This window comes from Sinohyriopsis cumingii, chromosome 9 (genome assembly GCF_028554795.1).
Source record: "Sinohyriopsis cumingii isolate HCF-2022 chromosome 9, ASM2855479v2, whole genome shotgun sequence".
NCBI classification, from domain to species: Eukaryota; Metazoa; Mollusca; class Bivalvia; order Unionida; family Unionidae; genus Sinohyriopsis; species Sinohyriopsis cumingii.
This window is the reverse complement of record NC_142969.1, coordinates 5,913,214-5,931,383: the sequence shown is the minus strand read 5'-3', so window position 1 is coordinate 5,931,383 and position 18,170 is coordinate 5,913,214. Positions and strand designations below refer to the sequence as shown.

Sequence of the window (18,170 nt, the reverse complement as noted above, 5' to 3'; positions counted from 1 at the left end):
CTTATGAATCAAAACATGAAATGATTTTGGAGTAGTCTGAAATAAGACGACATATGGAATATTTACATACAAGCCAGCCAGTTAGGAAATGTTTGAAAATCAGTTGTTGATTGCCTATTCGTGGAAACATAAAAGGAAAATATTGTCACATTTAGTAGATTATATTTACCTTGTCTGCACATCATTTACGTGTACTTTTCTTAAGTGATTTTACAGTTCAGGATCAATGTTTGAGGTTTTACATAAAAGCCTTAATGAATCAGCAGATCACAAAATAATAGTATCGTATCAGTATATTTTCTATCTCGCCATAAATGAGTGAAGTGATCAAAATATTTTTGAAATTTTAAAAATCTTTTATTAATAAATGTATCTTGCAAAATTAGAAACAACGTACTCCCTTTGGAATGGGGGAAGAATTTTAGCTCTTGAAAATGTCTGTAATGTTTTGCGTTGGCAAGAGAAATGAGGGACAAATAGAAATAACAGTTAACAGATCAGAACCAATGGTGTTTATTTTGAACAACACAGACCCACATATCCTGTTACATACTGAAGCAATAAATCAGAATCAAACTTGTTTACTCTGAACAGCTCCAGTGGCCAAGTGGTTAGAGCCACCGCTTCGGATGGTGGAGGTCGTGGGTTCGATCCCCAGCCGAGTCATACCAATGACTTACAAAAATGGTACTAACAGCAATCTCGCTTGGCACTCAGCATTATGAGGTTAGTGTTAAAACTGGTCGGCCTGGTGTCAGGATAATGTGACATGGTGGGACATCATACTACATGTCTGAAGCATGATACCCCAGTGCTAGAAGTCACTATAAACTGCCACGTTGCAAACATCGTAGCGATACGACTAAACAATTGTTGAAGCTACGTTAAAAATCCAAATCACATAACATATGAACAGCGCCAACCCAGCTCTGCTATACCATACTGGGCCAGTACACCATGATCTAGTAGGTTTGTTGTGGAAAGTATAAATACAGCTTTGCTGTACCATACTGGGCCAGTACACCATGATCTAGAAGGTTTGTTGTGGAAAGTATAAATCCAGCTCTGCTATACAATACTAGGCTAGTACACCACGATGTAGTAGGTTTGTTGTGGAAAATATAAATACGGCTTTGCTGTACCATACTGGGCCAGTACACCATGATCTAGTAGGTTTGTTGTGGAAAGCATAAATACAGCTTTGCTGTACCATAATGGGCCAGTACACCATGATCTAGTAGGTTTGTTGTGGAAAGTATAAATACAGCTTTGCTATACCATACTGGGCCAGTACACCATGATCTAAGGTGTTCACTGTGAAAAGTATAAATCCCGTTTTGCTAAATTGTAAATTGTAGTCAGTAGATTAGAGGTTATGTTGTTTGCCACAAATAGAACAAAACCCATTTCTGATTGATGATATTCGACCAGTAGATCAGGATATATATTGAGTTTTGTGAAGAGCACCAGTCTAGCACAGATGTATCATGTTGGACTAGTAGGTCAGGGACAAAAATATGTATTTTGAACATGCTATACTCAGATCTGCTGTAGCATACTTGGACAATATATCAGAGTCCATGCTCCTGACTATCAATAACATAGACCCATGTTTAATATTACCTGGGCAATTAAATCTAAAACTGCTGTATTTAAACTTTCAGTAGGATTATGGAAAAATCGAAAGATGACAAAATTTGTTTCCATATAAATAATGTGTACCAAAAGCAGCCATCCAAATGATGATGTGACCCATTGGTAAGTGTGGCTGATGCACGATTCGAATCAGAGCAGCCTGGATTAGATCACATGATATTTTCATGGGCAAATCATTTTGCTCTAATTTCCATGATACACCATAACCTATTTGTATTGCGGGGCGGTAAAACACCAAATCTAAATAAACGTTACTATATAATGGTTCAGTGATATATTAGTTAGCTCGTATCACCCATTCAAGTTGCCAATATCCACTTGATAACTAAAGGCTATCATATTTAGTTCAATCATGCATTGAGCAAGTGTAATCATTTATTGGGTATCCTTTCCTTTCATCTTAATTTTTCGTCAAGCAATCAACTGATATTGTATCGATTATGGCTCATACAAGAGCCTTTTCTGCACCTTGCACTCTTATAGGTATCGCTCCGGTAGCCTAGAGGCTCAACCTTAATAGGTTAGTGTTAGGACTGGTCGGTCTGTTGTCATGATAATGCTACATGTCTGCAGCATGATCCCCCACTGCAAGACAACACTACAAACTTTCATGCTGCAGACATCGTAGCGAAATGACTGGCACAATTTTAAAGCTACGTTAAAAATCCAACACACACACATACACACAAAAACCTAGATAAAACAAATCCTTCATAACAAATTATCTTCCTAATTAGCAGCTTTATGATGGCATCTATAAAAAAAACATCAATTATGTCTTATATGTAGTTCTATGATGCATGTAAGTAATAAGTAATGTCTATCTTACTAATAACATGATGCATGCAACATAAACTATATGCCCTACATGATGCATGTAATATAAACACTATGCCCTACATGATGCATGTAATACAAACACTATGCCCTACATGATGCATGTAATACAAACACTATGCCCTACATGATGCATGTAATACAAACACTATGCCCTACATGATGCATGTAACATAAACACTATGCCCTACATGATGCATGTAACACAAACACTATGCCCTACATGATGCATGTAACATAAACACTATGCCCTACATGATGCATGTAATACAAACACTATGCCCTACATGATGCATGTAATACAAACACTATGCCCTACATGATGCATGTAACATAAACACTATGCCCTACATGATGCATGTAATACAAACACTATGCCCTACATGATGCATGTAATATAAACACTATGTTTAAACACTATGCCCTACATGATGCATGTAATATAAACACTATGCCCTACATGATGCCAGTAATATAAACACTATGCCCTACATGATGCATATAATACAATTGTTATTGTTGTTGTTGTGGGGTTTAGCGCCATTTTCAGCACACGATAAGCTATAAATGGCGGCCAGCATTAATGGTGGAGGAAGAACACGTGAAAACCCCGGGAAGAATCACCAACCCACGAGAAGCTACTGGCAAGCTTTCTCACATACCCACATTGGCCTAATCCTAGACTCGAACCCACGCAGACAGAGATGAGATGGCAGTGATCCGTAACGGAGAGCGCTTTAGACCACTCGGCCATTCGGGGCCCCCATATAATACAAAAACGACGTCTTACGTGTTAGTAGATCCACGAAGCATATTATATATACATTATGTCTTGCTTCTTAGTGGCTCTATAATTATCGGTACACTTGCACCCTGACTTGCTAGCAGCTGTACGATGCAGGTTGTGTTATACAGATATGTCTTTCATGTTATTGGCCACAACATACGTGTTATATATACCATATTCTTGTTATAGATCTGTTATGTATTTTGTGTAAATACTAATTGTCTTCTTAACAACTCTGGTATGTAATCTATAAACACTAAGTACTGCATATTACTAGCTATGCGATGCATGTTATATCAACATCATGTCTTGCTTGTTAGTAACTCTGTCACATGTTCTATAGATAATATATCCTTCGGAGTAACAATGCGCTTTTTAGTGGCGGTATTTTCCATGTTAAATAAGTATTATATCTTAATTGTTAGTCGATCTATGGTGTATATTGCATCATATTATTACATTTTGAAAGCTTTTTTACCTAATCGTGACACTGTTGAGGAATATAATGATATCAAAGGTGTGAAAGGAAACACGTAAATCCGTGACACTGTTGAGGAATATAATGATATCAAAGGTGTGAAAGGAAACACGTAACTCAGTGACACTGCTGAGTAATATAATGATATCAAAGGTGTGAAAGGAAACACGTAAATCCGTGATACTGCTGAGGAATATAATGATATCAAAGGTGTGAAAGGAGACACGTAACTCAGTGACATTGCTGAGGAATATAACGATATCAAAGGTGTGAAAGGAAACACGTAAATCCGTGACACTGCTGAGGAATATAAATCCGTGACACTGCTGAGGAATATAATGATATCAAAGGTGTGAAAGAAAAACCCAACTCGGTGGCACTGCTGAGGAATATAATGATATCAAAGGTGTGAAAGGAAACACGTAACTCGGTGACACAGCTGAGGAATATAATGATATCAAAAGTGTGAAAAGAAATACGTAACTCCGTGACACTGCTGAGGAATATAATGATATATATCAAAGGTGTGAAAGGAAACACGTAACTCAGTGTCACTGTTGAGGAATATAATGATATCAAAGGTGTGAAAGGAAACACGTAACTCGGTGACACTGCTGAGGAATATAATGATATCAAAGGTGTGAAGGGAAACACGTAACTCCTGGTACTGCTGTAAATCTTCTGGGAGTGAGAAGGCGAAAAACCCATCCTTCAGAAAATCCATCATGTAATTTTAATCACAATGACGAACGCGGAACATTTATAATCTAGTTTTCACCGGGACTTATGGAGGCTTGCATCCCTGTTCGGGTTTAACCAATTTAAAGTTCAACATTTCAAAAACGTGAGTGAAAATAATTCAGGACTTTCAAATATTTAAACGTTTCAAACCAACTTTTGACTGCCATGATGCATGTGTGCTTCCAATGGCAAGGTTACACTGATAGATAGATAGATAGATAGATAGATAGATAGATAGACAGATACGTAGGCAGGTAGGTAGGTAGATATATTGATGTGTATATTAAACATTCAGCATTCAAGAGTAGCTCGACAATCATCTTGGTGATCATGGCTTGCTTCATCGAAACATATACTGGGATGACAGCTGGATCATTTTTGATACGTGACGGACAGTACACAAGAGACCCAATTTGCACAAAATTGCTTAGGTCAGTTGCTAAGCTTTTCAAACACTCCCTCGTGCAGAATCATTCACTCATCCAAACTATAGAAGTACAAGAGAAATCTCTGTCATACAAAGCTTCTAAGCCAATATGATTAAAATTGCGCGGAATTAATGTAACAAACGCTTTATGCGAAAAGGGAGACAAGAGCTTTGGCACTGCGATGCAAATTGGTTTGTTGAATTTATTACATTATTATTTTTAAAATCTGACTATTTTATCGATGTTAGTAAGAGTGCTTTTATTTACTTTGGCCTTGATAAGGGTATAAAAGCTGATGCATCCAATTGAAAACAATAGTTTGGATTACCCAGCGAAAAACATACATAATTAGAAGATGGTGTCTTCTGAGCCATACAATAAAAGCAATAAACTTCATTTTCTTGCTAGAAGAGTCCTAACATAATCCTGATAATATCTTCTTGCAAGAAAAATACATTTTAAAATGGTAAGAAAACGCCATCGGGACTTACCGAAGATAGAGCATTTTAAGTGCCTCCTCCATACCAGGACAGTATGTCAAAAATGCAGCCAGCGCAGTTTCAAAGAACAATGCAAAAGTCAAGTAATGGTTCCTAAAAGCAGAGAGAATGCATTTACATATCAAGGTTCTTTAAAATATTAACAAGTTTAGCATACATTGCACGGCAAGTAAATCATGACAGCTGTATATAGCCAGAATTAAGGACACAAACACACATATAAACACACAAACGATCATGACACTGTGGTTAATAGATTAAGTCAGTCGATATAATTAGTGTCTTTCTACTATAAGTGTATAGTCATATTTATGGGCTAATAAAATTGAAAATATAAGACTGACTTATTTTTATAATTTGACCTTTGACACATGGATACTGGGAGAGGATTCTGACAATAATGTCATTCTTAAGCAACGCTAGCGTAAAGAGGATATAATTATCACGTTTCGTGTTTATCTGCCTTCACTTTAGGAGTTTCCGAGACTTGTGCAGTCCAAGGTTCATAATATATCTGATGATAAACATTTTACAGGAACATATCTTTATCAATCTATCACTTTCATAGGATGTTTCCTCTTTTTTATTATTTCTACTCATGCATATTCAAATAATATTTTACACTTATGAATCTGAACCAAGCTTTCATCACAAAAGATCTTAAGAAATATCACAACAAAATTCACTATGTTGAGAAAGGAGGATACTGCAGCAAAGAAATATATCCGTTTGAAGTAGCACCAAACTGAGCAGATCGAAGAGTATGCTATATTTGCTGATGCTATGTCTATGTTCAATCTCATTCAAATTATTGACATTATCAAGGCCTGTGTGGGACATTTACCACTGGTGTGAAAACTGTATAATAGAAAGAACACATTCGATGTCGTATGGTCATAAAGATGAATGTTGATTGCTGCAATTTTGGGGAATTGAGGGCGACACGACAGAAGCGGTATTCCCTGTTTTCGTCGGCATCGAACAAAAACTTAAAATTGGTTTACAGTTCTTTGAAGTTGGGAGGCACTCGATATGATATGATATGATATGATATATGTATTTGGGTGCTGCTTTGAAACTAAATATTCGCTCTTTCCTTGGTAGGATCAGAGTGTGAAGGTATGTAAAACTTGACCATAGACATTGACTCGGAAGTGTATAGTCGGTGTCTTCTCCCTTCATGGTGTGCTAGAATTGCGCACAGGATAAATCATAAAAAAGGGTCTGTTATATCTATATACTCACATCATTCCCTTTTGGAAGAGTGATAACCTTCTTGTCTTACGAATGACCAGATCAGCCCACTGCGTAATCACAATGGAAACAAAGTATGCTGTGTAACAAGTGTATTCCAATTTCTTTCTCTGGTAATAGGTCTGCAAGAAGACATAAAAATCTATTTTAAAGGTTTTCCAAACTTATAGACTTTAGACGAGTGCACCCGCAAACTAACTAATTGACAAAATTAGATGACATTAAAATCTCTGTCAAAAATGTATCAAAATAAAGTAAAACTAACATGCAAAGACAATTAGTATTAAAAGATTTCCTGAAAGGTGCTAAAATTTAAACTATCAGCTGAATACAGAAATAATACCGCTTTTATTTTCACGGGATCATATGAAATATGATCATAGCATTGAAATTTAAGTCATATTTTATAAACACAAACAAATGGAACGACAATAATCGCGATGAAAATTTGCAGCAAGGCCAAAGTAAACAAGCTCCGTGTTTTATCCACTGGTTTCCAACTTTGTGTAAAATGCAACACTACTGTTACATGGCAATATTTTCATGTAGAAGACACTTGCATATTCTTCTTGTTCAAATCGCAGAACATGTAGGCCCTAATAGAATGCATGTACAGTTTTCTTACCCATTCCTGTCCGTAAGAGTCCTGTAGATCTTGAATAGCTGTAGAATCCCACTGTTCACGGATACCAAAAATACGGTTTGGCAAGAAGCCATTCTCTCCTAGGACGATAAAGTACACAAAGAAGCCAGCAGCAGACTCGATCATACCGATTTGTCCATAGGCCATACCAATCAACCTGTTTATTTTGTTTTTGTCGTTTTCGAAACAATAAAAAGTTATAAAGTTTTACATGCTTAAACATGTTACAAAAATGAGCAAACTGAAAACAATCAATCACTATCAACCTAATAGACATTAACGTTATGAAGATGATTTTTATAAGAATGTTACAAGTTCAGCATTTTTATTTACTTCGTTACGAACCATCATGACCAAAGCTGTATCTACCATGAAAGAAACTAATTCGTTTTTATGTCGTGTCTGATCGTTTTTATGAGGACCTGGAGTTATTTGATATATTTAAATATCCGTATTAAATGGCAACATAAAACGTAGGTAATTCCCAAAGTTATTTCTACACTTTTTCTGTATGATCCGCACATCGTGTTTATATCTGTTCAATGATATATCCAACAGAAATTTTTAAAATATAAATGATAAGAAGCGGTCCTCAATTTCGACAAAAATTGCATTGCAGGTGCCCATAAAATATTCTGCCCCGGGGATATCTGCCGGTGTACATATAACTGAACATGTGCAGCGATATGCACAAAGTAAAAACAGTGTTTGGTTCAAATCTTACAATGCTTATAATTTTCTCACATGTAGGCTTCTTCTAAAGCATTACGATCATTCCTTTTCCGTAAATATTTTCAGCCAAACAACTACATTCATTCTTTTTAAAGCACCGCTCAGGCGGCCTTGTGGTTAGGGCGTCCGCCTCGGATGCGTGAAGTCGTGGGTTCGATCCCCGAAAAAATGGTTAAAGCTATGTTAAAAATCCAAATGACACACACACACTCGTATTCTTTTAAATGCAATATTTAATATATAATAACGCATAGGCTGATTCGTAGCTCATAAAATAATTAGAGTGATCGCCTCGTAATAAAATCACTAGAATATTTGTGTAAGTCAATAAATAAATTACAAAGTTACAGACACGCGATCTGGCATTAAATGTACTCGTTTCGACAAATAAAAAAATTTAGTATCAAAAGGGTATATATTTCATTGACTAAAATTTTGTTAATTTCAGTCATATAGTCCCGGCTCTTGAAAAAATGGGAATTGTTAACCAAATATTCATGTGCTCGAATTTACAACATACATTGTTATGGGAATGTCTATTATCAACAGCGCTGCTGCAAAATAATGCATTACAAAGCATTGCATTAAGCTCTGCTGGACACCTCCTGTAAGATCCAGTGTGAACGAGAAAGTATGCAGTAAGTACAAATCTCTCAGACTTACAAAATATTAATTAAAAGAGCAAATTAAGCCAGATGTAGGTAAAATGTATTACCTTGGGCTTGTGCGTATATTATCTGGGTTCTCCCTTCCTGGATATATATATATATATATATATATATATATATATATATATATATATATATATATATATATGTATGTTTATGTGGGACATAGGAAACTCCCATTCAATTGTCATACACAGAATTTAATATACAATGACACCTTTGTGGTTTCACTAGCCCATGAAAAAATTAGTTCATGTGACCAAATGGCAACTGATTTGTCTTAATGGAGAAGTACGAGTTTAGTCTACGTGTGCGAGTCAAAGGCAGAATAATAAAAGGAAAGTCCCAGAAGTATACAAATTAAATTAAAATAACTGGTACTAACCTTTCATTGACAAGCTTGTCCTTGATGGGATTACGAGGTTCTCTTTTCATTATATCATTCTCTGCACTCTCATAAGCAAGGGAGATGGCAGGCACCATGTCAGTTCCCAAGCAGATGAACAACATAGCAATCGTGCCCAATGGCAGTGGAATATTAAAAAGAATTAAAGTCAGAAATGGAATCAGTTCGGGAATGTTGGCAGTCAGGGCATATGCAATGGACTTCTTCAAGTTGTCAAAGATCAACCGACCTATCAAAATAGAACGCTAACATTTGAAACTGCTCAAAATCGATATTTAGATTTACAATTTTAACATGAAACTTATTTGATAGAAAATAATTGTAAGACTTGTTATTTTTGAGCAAAACAATAAATTATATGCAGTTATGACCTACCAGTCACAAATAAATAAATGTTCGTTTAAGAAATATATATCCTCTGTATCAATGTATACGAAAGGCATGCAATATTAGCCTTCAATGGCACCTCGGCACAAAACACGCTATACGGTGCAAATTATCCGTAAGGTTCTAAATATATAAAAAAAGAAGATTGATTTGCAAATGAAACCTTAGGAACATAAGCACTTTATAATAACTATAATCAAGTAGTACAACATTGATAAAATATAAACGTTAAAGTTGCTAGAGTTCTGTATGAGCAATTAAGTGTAAGAAATACATTCATTTTAATGTAATTGTTTAATTGCAATACAACTGTGATTATCAAAGTACATTTACTCTTACATATGTGTGGGTCTAAAATGTATGTAGTCATTTGTTTTTAACACTAAATATCTGAAAAATGAAATTAGGTATTTGTCAAAATGGGATTATAATTTATAATGCATGTTACGCCTGGAATGAAGAGATGACGAAACATTGAACAGCAGTTTTGCATGAGTTCTTTACATTATCTGATATCTTCTGGTTTTCTTAAGTTGAGGTAAGAGCTTCTTGTCAATAAGGCTTATATTTATCTTGAGATAAATATATGCATTTTTCGCTATGTGAGGAAGTTATATGTTTATTCAAAGGAATATTATGAAACAAAGTTGCTCTTCATGTTAACATTTCTCTCATCAGGGCTTATAGAAACCATGTTACCGTACTGACTTTCTTGAGAGCGCTGTCGTATAATCTACTGAGCCTGGATATTAATACAAATCGTTTCTCATCTTCTTACCAGAAATAGAACAGAGAAGTCTCCTGTTTCTTTTTAATTATACCCATTACTTTTGTATTTAGCAAACATTTCTTTAAATTACGTAATACTGTCACCTTTGTTATGGGTATACATTATCGTAGTTCCATTAAATGGGACTAATTTTTGGGAATGTAGATGTCCGTTGGTTGGGTTGTGGACCCCATAGTTTGAAACAAAACTGTAAAATCCAAGAAAATTGGTAACTATCGCATTACAATCAATTCAAGGTATACGATTATTTCTGCAACAAGCTTTTATAACTGTATTCAACTCCTTCTATGTTCATAATATTTGCAACAAAGTATATAAACACATACACACCTTCTTCAATACCAGTCACAATGGAAGAAAAGTTATCATCCAACAGAATCATATCAGCTACCTGCTTGCTCACATCACTACCAGAAATACCCATAGCAATACCTGGATGATTATACAAAACAATATCACTTTTCATGGACATGCGAGATGTCATTTCATTGTCCTATAACATCACTCATATTAAAATATACATGTTTCAACACCATTTGAACAATTATTGATAGTTTGGTCCAAACAGCATCGCAAATTTTGTCCATGTTTAGCTCGGGACATTTTCAGGTCAGCGTCAATAAATGTAGAAAAAAGTACATAATTCGTGTTAAATACTGCGTGTACAATAAATGGAGAATTTTTAGCCATGGTTAATGACGCTGACCTGAACAGTTATCGAATTACAGATGTATAAAAAGTGCGATGGTATGTGTAACGATCTATAAGAACAGAGGAGTTAACTTATATTTTCTTACTAATAATTGTTTAGTATCTGCTGCTAAACTGCAATTAAATTAAATCTAACAAAATTTAAATTATCAAGCTGAAATGTACAGACAAAATTTTAAATCGGAATTCTGATTGAACTGAAGTACAAAGAATAAAGACATTCTAGTTTATGTACAAGATGTTTTTAAAAAATATGCAACATTCCTGTTAGTAAGAATGTCTTCAAACTAGAGTAAGTGCATTTTATACTGTTTCTGATATGTTAAATTATGAATCTTTATATTTGTGGAACCGTTGTATGTTCTTACCAATATCTGCTTGCTTTAGGGCAGGTGAGTCATTGACACCATCTCCAGTGACAGCCACAATAGATCCCTGTCGCTGGCAACCCTCCACAATTAGCAGTTTTTGCTGAGGTGACGTTCTAGCAAATACAATTTCTGAATGGGTTCTCAAAAACTCATCAATCTGAGCTGGAGTCATGTCTCTTAAATCACTTCCATGGAGTACAGCAGCTTTTGCTTCTCTGAAATTTCAATTGCTTATATCAGCAATCCATTCTCTTGATTAGTGTTATCTTAATATGCACTAATACCCTAAAACATAAAGTCACTTTTGTCAAATGCATCAAATCACATTAGTGACGCACTTAGAGTTGTAATTCTTTTAGGGAATTGACCTGGGATACAAAATCCACACTCCAACAAACATCACAACAATTCCTCTGTCCTACCATGTTTATACCAAAATATCAATTGTATCATCATGTGACAGGTTTCCTCTAATGTTTGTTTTGGCTGTAAAGTATGATGTCAGAAACAATTATTTAAAAACAGTAATGAGCAGCCTGGCGGTTTGCCATCGTTGGAAATAAATCAATCTCTTGTAGTAAAAAAAGTTTCTTTAATAACACTTACCCTATCACGACATCTTAGGAGAATTACTACTACCTCGCAAACTCAGCGCTCCCATATTAAACCCTTTTAGCAATAAACGTATATTTTATCTGCCCACCTGGGTGGCAACTAGAAAAAGGAACGTCCCTTTTATAACAGGATTTGCGCAAATCCCGTGAATTACTCAGTTACTAACGGAGCGGAAGGCACCCTCTCTATATAGTCGTCACTGCGGGTAAATATATGTGTATTATGATGGGCTAAGCAGTATCAGAGAAATATAATTTACTAAACAAAATCTCTTTTCCTCAATTATTTTACCCGATCATGATACCTTAGGTGAATAAGTCAGAGATGGAGGAAGATACACCCCTTTAGTCCGATGCGACAAACTCAAAGCCCCTAAGGTTTGTGAGATTTCTTCTAGATAACCCGACTAAAAAAAACGGTTTCTTACGTCGGGGAACGGCTTTGAAAATGAAACATTTTCCTTGCCACAAACCCGTAAGAAGTTGTAAAGATGGGGCCATATGAAGCTGTCAAATGACTCGGGAAGGTGACATTTTGCTTTACTCATATAGGTCACACCAGAATGAGGTGAGCCTGTTATGATTAAAGATCTCTGCGACAAAAGCTGGAGAAGAGTACCCAGCTCTACGTCTCACATCACATATAATAACAGCTAGAGAACAGTTTTGCTCATGTGCAATTTTTGTGGTTACTGTCATAACGTCATGAGGCCAGACATGAAGCAGATTCATTGGCGTGGGGTTATTTTGTTATACGAAACGAATACTCCACTTTATACAGGACTAAAACCTTTGAGCTGATATATCGTCCTTTACATCTGTGAGAAGTAAGAAACAAAATGATCTCGCTCGACGCAAAAAGGTAGCTCTTCCTTAATTTTCAGTTTAGAGCTAGTAATGGGTTCCCTAGATAACCTTAGGATGGAGTGTCAAGAAGAAGCAAAACGTATTATCAAAGTGTGATTACACATGTACGGTAGCCTGTTCTTTGGGAATGGAAAATGGGCTATCCTGAGTGGGTACTGACCCATCTTAAGAGCACTGCATATAGATTTGTCCACTTTTATGGCATATTCCCTGAGCTTGAATACCATAAGCTAATGCAGCGATGAGGCAGGATTTATAGGAGAGGTGAAACGATGAGGTTCGTGAGAGCGGTTCAGTTTGTTTCTGTTGCAACCAGATTAGTACCAATGGTGGACTCCACTTGGACAAGGATCCAGCGTCATTTAACGTCTGTAATCCAAGATGGACAGAAGGTCGGATATATTTTTGGTATATCTGATATCATCACTTCCATGATCATGCAGTGAAGTATTGATCGAAGAACGGTAGGTTTTAATGAGTTTAATTGTAATTGGAACTAAATGTTTGTCGAAGAGCGATAGGAAGTCATTTATTGAGGTGGTACAAAATGTTATTTTGCTCGCCACTGTCAGAATATATGCCATTGATTTTGCACGCCTTTGCGGTAGAATTATATTTCACTTGATCAATTTATCCACCACTGGCTGTTAAAAATGCATATTCCTGAAAGCGTATTTAAAGAAAGATTCAAAAATTCAGGTTAAGACATTTTGGGCTGGGTAATCAGCTTCTTGTCGTGGTTGCTTGAGCATATGGGGGAATATCTCGATTTACTAGCGATTCTGTTCCGAGATCAACGACATCGTTGATCCAAGATTCCCCCTGTGAGTAGAGTCATCAGGATAAGGACACGAAATTATTTCTTTGCTTCCTGCATCACCTTCGGACCTTTAGGTGTTGAAAGGTAATCTGATACATTTGGCCGTTCCAATTGTTGGACTTTGTCATTCGGCTTTGTCACGGATAGGTACACCATAGGTCAATCTCATCCGGGAAGAGAAAGAAAGCTGTTTTCGGCCTATAGAATGATCGACATGAATATCAGATCCAACATCGCGACCACAATCACAAGGTTTCTCATCAACTACTGGATATCCAAACGTGAAACGGGTGTGTCGGGTTTGTAGAACCACCGCAATAATTCGAGGGAAAGCGTCTGCACGAAAACACATCCAAATTCAATTAGGACTTGTAACTGACGATGAGAGCAGCCCAAGATGTAAGTATGTCAGATGGCAACGACAATTGAATGTAGATCCTACCTTAGTCATTGATCTTCTAAAGTTGGACCTGTAGAACAGTCTCTTGCAGATAAATGAGGATAACACTTTATAGTAAGATATAACAACGACCAGAAAATTTAATAGCCAGTTGCATGGTTTTTCGGACAATGGTTGTGAAGCCGGTGTCTCTTGTGCAACCTGCGAAGAAGTTGGAAAATAATATGAAAGACTACGGCTCACATGCTTTGCAGCAGGTCATGAGCTATATCCTGTTACTTCCAAAGTGTTTATATGTGAATGTTTCCTTTGAATGACAAAGTCTTCAGGACGCATAAAGAGACATATCTTGGAAACTGAGGGAAAAAGTTGGATATCGCTCGTGATAAGTGTCTAGCAGCACTATGCAGGTAAACGGATCCATGACAGTGCCAGTATGCATTTGGCGTAGAATTCATGAAGTGCCCATTATCACTATCTAGGTTATGCTGCTGTACAAATGTAACAATTGCCTAGGTTGCTGGTACAAAACCTGTAAGACGGCCATCATACGCATAAAGTACCTAGAAGCATTGTGCAGTTCGTGCAACTGGACAACGTTTGTATCTCTGGTGGCTGCTACTGTATGATTGATTGTAGTTATGACCCATTGCGATCGGACGTATATGGCCTAGTCCAGTCATGAATGAACGGAACCATCTAGGTTGATTGTCCAGTTCGACAAGGTGTGAGATATTGATCCACGAAGTCAGATCCTAACTCTCATATGGAAAATGGCAACTGAAACTATTCTTGCTCTCTATATCGCGCCCCATCGAACGACATTGTTTCAAACCCGACTTTATCCCCCCATGCACGCTTCAGCGCCCTTCCCTATAGTACCCATATAACTGAAGCCCATTAATGTATATCCATAAAATGCAGGTATTCAACGAATAGCCAAAAAAGTCAGCTACGCATCTGGAGCGGTTATCACTTAAGCCTCAGACACTGATTAAATATGCAAGATAAAAATAAAGAAAATAATTATAAAAGTTTAGAGCGGGACGTGTCCTGCTACATGAACTTATGAATGTATGTGCAGTATAGCAAACTATGAAAATAAGATAGAAATGAACGTAAGATATGGAAACTATTTACCTGTACGTATTTGGTTATGGCGTTAGCTAAACAGTAATATAAATTAGTTTTATGTAGTAACCTGCCATAATAAGGTGGCGAAGCCTCATTAATGACATTTACCAAGAGGAGGCTCTAATACCCGTTTTAAGAGAATGTTACATGCCGAAAAAGCCCAAAAGCAAGTAAAATTAGTAAAGCATCTCGTATTTTAATTGTGAACTGGACTCAGTGGCATCATTAGGGTTGGTGTCACCCAGTGTGGTAACTTATGGTGTCATAGACCTCCTTCCTGCACAAATATTCAAACATTTTATAGACAGTCACGTGTGGTAACTCATGGTGTCACCCTCATGGACGCACTTCCTGCACAAAACTTCAAAACTTGTATAGACAGTCATTTTGCTGTCATCCTCTCTGACGGTGTTTGCTGGTGCGGTGCGCACCCACGCACACCACTCTACTGACGCCACTGCTAAGACAAGATAATATGGAAAACCTACCTGTACGTACCCTGACATAGCGAAAAGTTACTAAAATATGAACGAGTTTTCAATACTAAGCACCAAACTTGCACTTAAAATAATATGATCGGACGTCATCGCGACCCGTGCAGGTATATACCAGTGGGGCTTAGGTGCGTGCTGACGGTAAATTGATAACAATGAAAGTGAAAAACTATGTCTTAAATGAAAGACATAATATAAATGGAATTTATATATGGAGTACACCTCCCTTCGAAGATAAAACTACTGCAACTTGTTTACGGTAAAACAACTTCTAAACTGCTTTTATGGATTTTGCGAGCTCTCACTGTCTGTAAAGAGCTTGTTACTCGGCGAGAGAAGAAACAATGCATGAAGAATTCATGGGATTTGGAGACACCGGGTATCAAGGGGAGATCACCGTATCTAACTGCTACTTAGATGGGTAGATAACTTTCAACTTTGACCTTAAAATCTTTAATATGGCATAGCAGGATTTGCAAGGGAGTATTACCTCTCCTGAGGTAATATGATCGGGTAGCGTATTTCATGACGGCGAGTACCTGACATAATAGTTTAAGGCTAAACATAGAACTGGACAAAATGTCACTCAGACTTGTACGATTGATACAGGTTTCCAAAATAATTTCTAGGTCACTATGACCTCATTCGCGCTAAAGGCTGAAATATTCTTCCTAACACATGGAGAGAGAGAGAGAGAGATGTATATGGGTTGTAATAATGGAAGTCTCGGTATATTATACACCAACTTCATCTACATGACATCCAGAGTTCAACAACTGGATGGCATAGGGACTTTTGTTTCTTATTATTATGTGCGCAAATAATAGACTCCTGTTCCTTCAACCGATACGAATCCAGCTTGCTTTTGTCATTCGTACCAGGTAATTGTGCTAATTCATGTATTTACAATACTCAGGGTAGAATATAATTCAGGCCTGAATGTCATTTCTAACATAGTCACCATTACAGTGGTTAGCCTGTTTTGAAATTGGTAAAGAAATACGTATGGCTAGTATGTTGGGCATTGATTAGATCACAGCTTAGCAACTTGTTCATATAAAGTATGTGTGTTCATAGTCACAATGCATTGTTCTACGAGTATTAAAAATGGTGGATGCCAGTCCCTTGTTTGATGTACATAATTTGAACAAAATTGAACATACTCATGCCAGGATTGGTTCTTTCAAATTTGATCATAATTTGTTGGACAATATTTGTTACTTTGAGTGTTTTCCCCTTTTAGTAACAATGCCTATATGTGATGGCAGATTGACATTCTTGGAACAAATGTTTCATGTCTTAATTGTTTCAGTGAAATTTTAAACAGCATAAAGTAGCACGTGCTAATTAACACATGTGTATGTATGCACAATACACGATAATTATAACATAAGACGAACTGGTGCTATGACCAGGTGAGCTAATAAAATGATTCAATAGTTTTCATAGTTTTTTTCTTTAGGCTGCTAAGGTAATTATGGTATTATGATAGCAATCTATCTTTTGTGATAGACTTACAATTTCGAGCATTTCCAACCGCTAAAATCAACGACTTACAGAAAAAGAAAATAATGGAATCCCAGAGTTATATGATCCTCACAAAAAAGAGAGATTGTGAAAATTAGTTCATTACACAGATTGAACAAGATTACTAGAATGCAAACTAAAATTTCACTGATTAATTCGGCACTCCACATGACACATGTAAACACCAAATCAAGTCACACTAGTAATAATATGTGAGAAAATGATATACGCAAAATTGAGTGTGCAATATTAAACTCTTGCCAAAGGATAACACACAGTATATTTGGTACAATATATTTTATGACAGACAAAGTTAAACTATTCCCTTGCTTTTCCAGCTAAACTACTAAGTGAGGACTGTAAAGTGTACCTGGGTATGATGGCAATATAATAAAAGATTTAATCAGGCAACTTGTAGATTATTATTATGTATTATATTACCTTGGATCTACATCCTTTGGATGAATTCCACGCTCAGCAGCTATGTCCTCAACAGTCATGCTATCCTCAGAGATGATTCCTACTCCCTTAGCAATGGCCTTAGCTGTGATAGGATGGTCACCGGTTACCATGATAACCTGCCCATAGAAAAGCCATTAGTCATCATCTGATAATGTGAAATGGAAGGAAGCATTGTGTGTCAAGCTAAGCAATATGTGTCTCAGAAATGTTTAACATGACGTATGAACTCATTAGTATCAGCATAAAAACCAGTTTGGTTTGTTTCCATAAGATAGGATGTACTAGTGGTAGTTCAAGCTGATTTCGTAAAATACAATGTTACAGTAATAGTTAAGACTTTTGCTGAAATACAGTGACTAGTGGTAGTCAATGTCGTTTTGCTGAAATGCGTTGTACCAATCGCATTTTTGTCACAATGTGATCGAGCAGTTGAAGAAAGATTTCTTGACGCATACGTATTCAT

At 36.5% G+C, this 18,170-nt stretch overlaps 1 protein-coding gene across 5 annotated transcripts in view; it reads right to left on the bottom strand.

The window, feature by feature from the left end:
- The window catches only part of LOC149791214 (sodium/potassium-transporting ATPase subunit alpha-like), a 161,357-nt gene that overhangs the window by 1,600 nt on the left and 141,587 nt on the right, over positions 1 to 18,170 (bottom strand). For all 5 annotated transcript variants that reach the window (XM_089969684.1, XM_089969683.1, XM_089969685.1 and 2 more), the window contains exons 13-19: positions 17,687 to 17,823; positions 11,387 to 11,604; positions 10,638 to 10,739; positions 9,110 to 9,359; positions 7,307 to 7,481; positions 6,673 to 6,803; positions 5,419 to 5,520 (exon numbers count right to left, since the gene is read on the bottom strand). In XM_089969684.1, coding sequence (XP_089825810.1) covers positions 5,419 to 5,520; positions 6,673 to 6,803; positions 7,307 to 7,481; positions 9,110 to 9,359; positions 10,638 to 10,739; positions 11,387 to 11,604; positions 17,687 to 17,823 — 1,115 coding nt within the window. The remainder of the gene's footprint in view (positions 1 to 5,418; positions 5,521 to 6,672; positions 6,804 to 7,306; positions 7,482 to 9,109; positions 9,360 to 10,637; positions 10,740 to 11,386; positions 11,605 to 17,686; positions 17,824 to 18,170) is intronic.